The 2959-nt window shown below is 31.9% G+C and overlaps 1 protein-coding gene across 1 annotated transcript; it reads right to left on the reverse strand.

The window, feature by feature from the left end:
- Positions 1–1877: 1877 nt before the first annotated feature.
- On the reverse strand, positions 1878–2105 carry TRIADDRAFT_18144 (uncharacterized protein; the record flags this gene model as incomplete). Its single annotated transcript, XM_002118787.1, has 1 exon — positions 1878–2105. A coding segment is annotated over one exon (228 nt), but the record flags the coding sequence as incomplete, so codon positions are not given.
- Positions 2106–2959: the final 854 nt, after the last annotated feature.

The following is a 2959-nucleotide window of genomic DNA, read 5'->3' on the forward strand; positions in this document are numbered from 1 at the left end:
CTCGAGTATGCTCGTACGTAATAATCTGACTAAGATTTTGAATGGCATTTTCAGCAAGAATCAAAAGTTAACGAAAATTTAACGAGGGCGCGTGTTCATTAGATAGATTTTAAAAAAGAATAGTAATTTGAAATAGAATTCGTGTAATGCCGGTGTTGGTGTTGGATAATCACTTTTAATGGGTTTCGAATATTACAGCATATTAAAATTGAATACCGTACAGTATAATTCACCACCTTTAACCCAATCTATCACGGATATGGCAGATCTACAGGTAGAGTTAGCCGATCGCAAAGAATCCACAACACCACAATTTGGATACTGTATTGCAATTAAAACTTGATCCCGGATAGGAATTATGCTACTTGACTAAGCTAACTGTAGATTCCACACTTCAGACATTTTTTGTACAGGAACTATAAATAGAGTGTAAATTCTACCTAGACTAGACAAGTGTTCTAATATTTTATTCATGAGAGTCTAGTCACAAAACTCAAAGAATTTAATTAGTTTTTGATTATAAAGGACGGAGCAGGTCATTTATATAATCCTTTCTTGATGTCGACATTTGCAATCAGACAATCAATACACAGATTATTCAGAAAGGCCATTTAAATGCATTATCAATTAACTTTCTCACATTTCGATTCCACGACATTTTTCAAGTATTTTAAATAAGCTATTTTAAATAATTGTTACATAAAAACTCTTTGATGTTAGTAAATAATGAAGTTGTGGCTGTAGCTACTAAGGGTAATTATTAAATTTACTCCATATGTACGTTTGATATCTTGCGTACAGAAAAACAGATTATATAGTTCGATTTCATAGCAATGCGTGTAATTTATTACACGACAAGATGAAGCTTAAGTAAAGCGAAAAATTTTCAAAGACTCACTATTTAGTTAGCAAAATGGTTTAGTAATTTTCTGACTAGATCAACTTGAAAATACTATTTTTTGAAATTAGTATGCCATAAAATTGCGATGAAATCCGGCATGAACAGGTAGTATAATCTTCAATATGAATACCTATTCTGTGAACGTAATTTAGAACTAATTACATATGCGTAATATATGCAACGATTAACTGATATAATGTAATGGAAATCGATAGTATAAATAGATGATGTATATGTTTCTGTTGAGGGAAATGATCAAATTAACTCAAATTTACTGATAAAAGCCTGGTAAGCGATTTCATAGACCTAACGCCAGTATTATGAATTTACGAAACCTGGTCAATTTGTATTACATAGGTTTGATTGCTGAAATTGATTGAATTATGTAGCCTAATTTAAAATATGATAAAAAATTACATTACCTAAATTATAGACTCAAAACTTAAGAAGTCATTGTGCTGAAGCTATGAAGTAGCGTATAGACTTTATTAGTGAAAGTATTCTAATCTATTATTTAAATGAAAGAGACCTGACTGTGCAATTGAAATAGTTGGTTTTGATTTAAAAATTAGTGCCTGTAATTAAAGTTACCCTTTTTAACATAGGTATTCATGATCACAACCTATCTATGAGTATAGATCATTCAGAAAGATTTCCGTGTTTAATACTCACTGCTCATTTCCCAATTTGATACTAATTTATATACGGTTTTACATGATAAATTGAAATGTATTTCCAAGGATCGATAATAGTGACAATACTGTATGCCTTTCAGTTGAATTTTGCATTAAATAAGACTACTATCTATTACTATATACTTCGGAAATACGTAGATACTGTATGCCACATCTGGTATAAACAAATGGCTATACTGTAGCGAAATAAATGCGAGAAATTTGTTTTGCTCTAGTTTATTGTTTATTATTTAACTAAGCGATCAGAGTGTAATACAATCTGGTTTAGGAGAAGTTACAGATTCGTTACGTTTACAAGCCGTGATAGAGCTTTCGCCACCGTCACATTTGACATACTCAAGCCAGATCCTGCTATTTCCCCAGCGATAATTGTAAAGCGAAAGTGCAGCTGGAAAACCTAGTTGCCTACATACAACGTGAGCATCAGTAATATCGAATCTGCGATTGCACACTGTGCCCCATGTTCCATCGTAGTAGATTTCTATACGTCCGCTAATAATTCCACATCCAGCTCCATAGTGTGGAACTGAATTTGCTCTAGAAAATCCTAATTGTTTGTATGCTACGTTTGCATCTTTCATATCAAATTTGTCGTTACAGATTGTTCCCCATTTATGATTGAAGAAGATTTCTACGCGTCCATAGTAGCTACCAGCAAGACGCACTGAAACGGTAACTAATAAAATATTGGATAGAGTAGCTGTGTTAAGGTATTTTATCCTCAATTTGAATTGTGCAAGCTTAATATTATTCTACACCGTCAAACGATAAAATATTGATCATTCTATGATATAAAATAACGTTGTACATAAATTCAAAATAGAGTATGTAAAATGTTTATAGTTATTTAAAGATTTATTATTTTACATGGTAGCACTAATTCATGCCAATAGTAGTTTAAATATTTGAGATTGTAGAATGAAATCAGTCGGAGGTAAAGCTTTTGAAAATCCCAGTTGTCTACATACCACATGAGCATCGTTTATACTAAAATTGTTATCCCATACTGTCCCCCATTTTCCTGAGTAATGGACTTCTAAGCGTCCACTATTATTATAATTATCAATTCGAGAAACTGGGTGTAAGATAGAGAAGACCTGGGCCCACGCGAAAAATAATAACAAAAAGATAATAAAAGGAAATAAAAAATGAAACACTAAAAATCGAATATATACGCCGCGTGAGCGCAAAGAAATATATATATTGTTTCGACTCTGAAATTTTCTATATATATTTATGCAATAATGTATGCGCGATTCGCGATTGGTCCAGGTCTTCTCTATCTATCATAAGTTATAATAATTATTATTGCGCAATTATATCAAAATATACTTTGAAATAATTGTGGAAGTGGTGCAAATCT

This window comes from Trichoplax adhaerens, genomic scaffold (genome assembly GCF_000150275.1).
Source record: "Trichoplax adhaerens TRIADscaffold_1207 genomic scaffold, whole genome shotgun sequence".
NCBI lineage: Eukaryota > Metazoa > Placozoa > Uniplacotomia > Trichoplacea > Trichoplacidae > Trichoplax > Trichoplax adhaerens.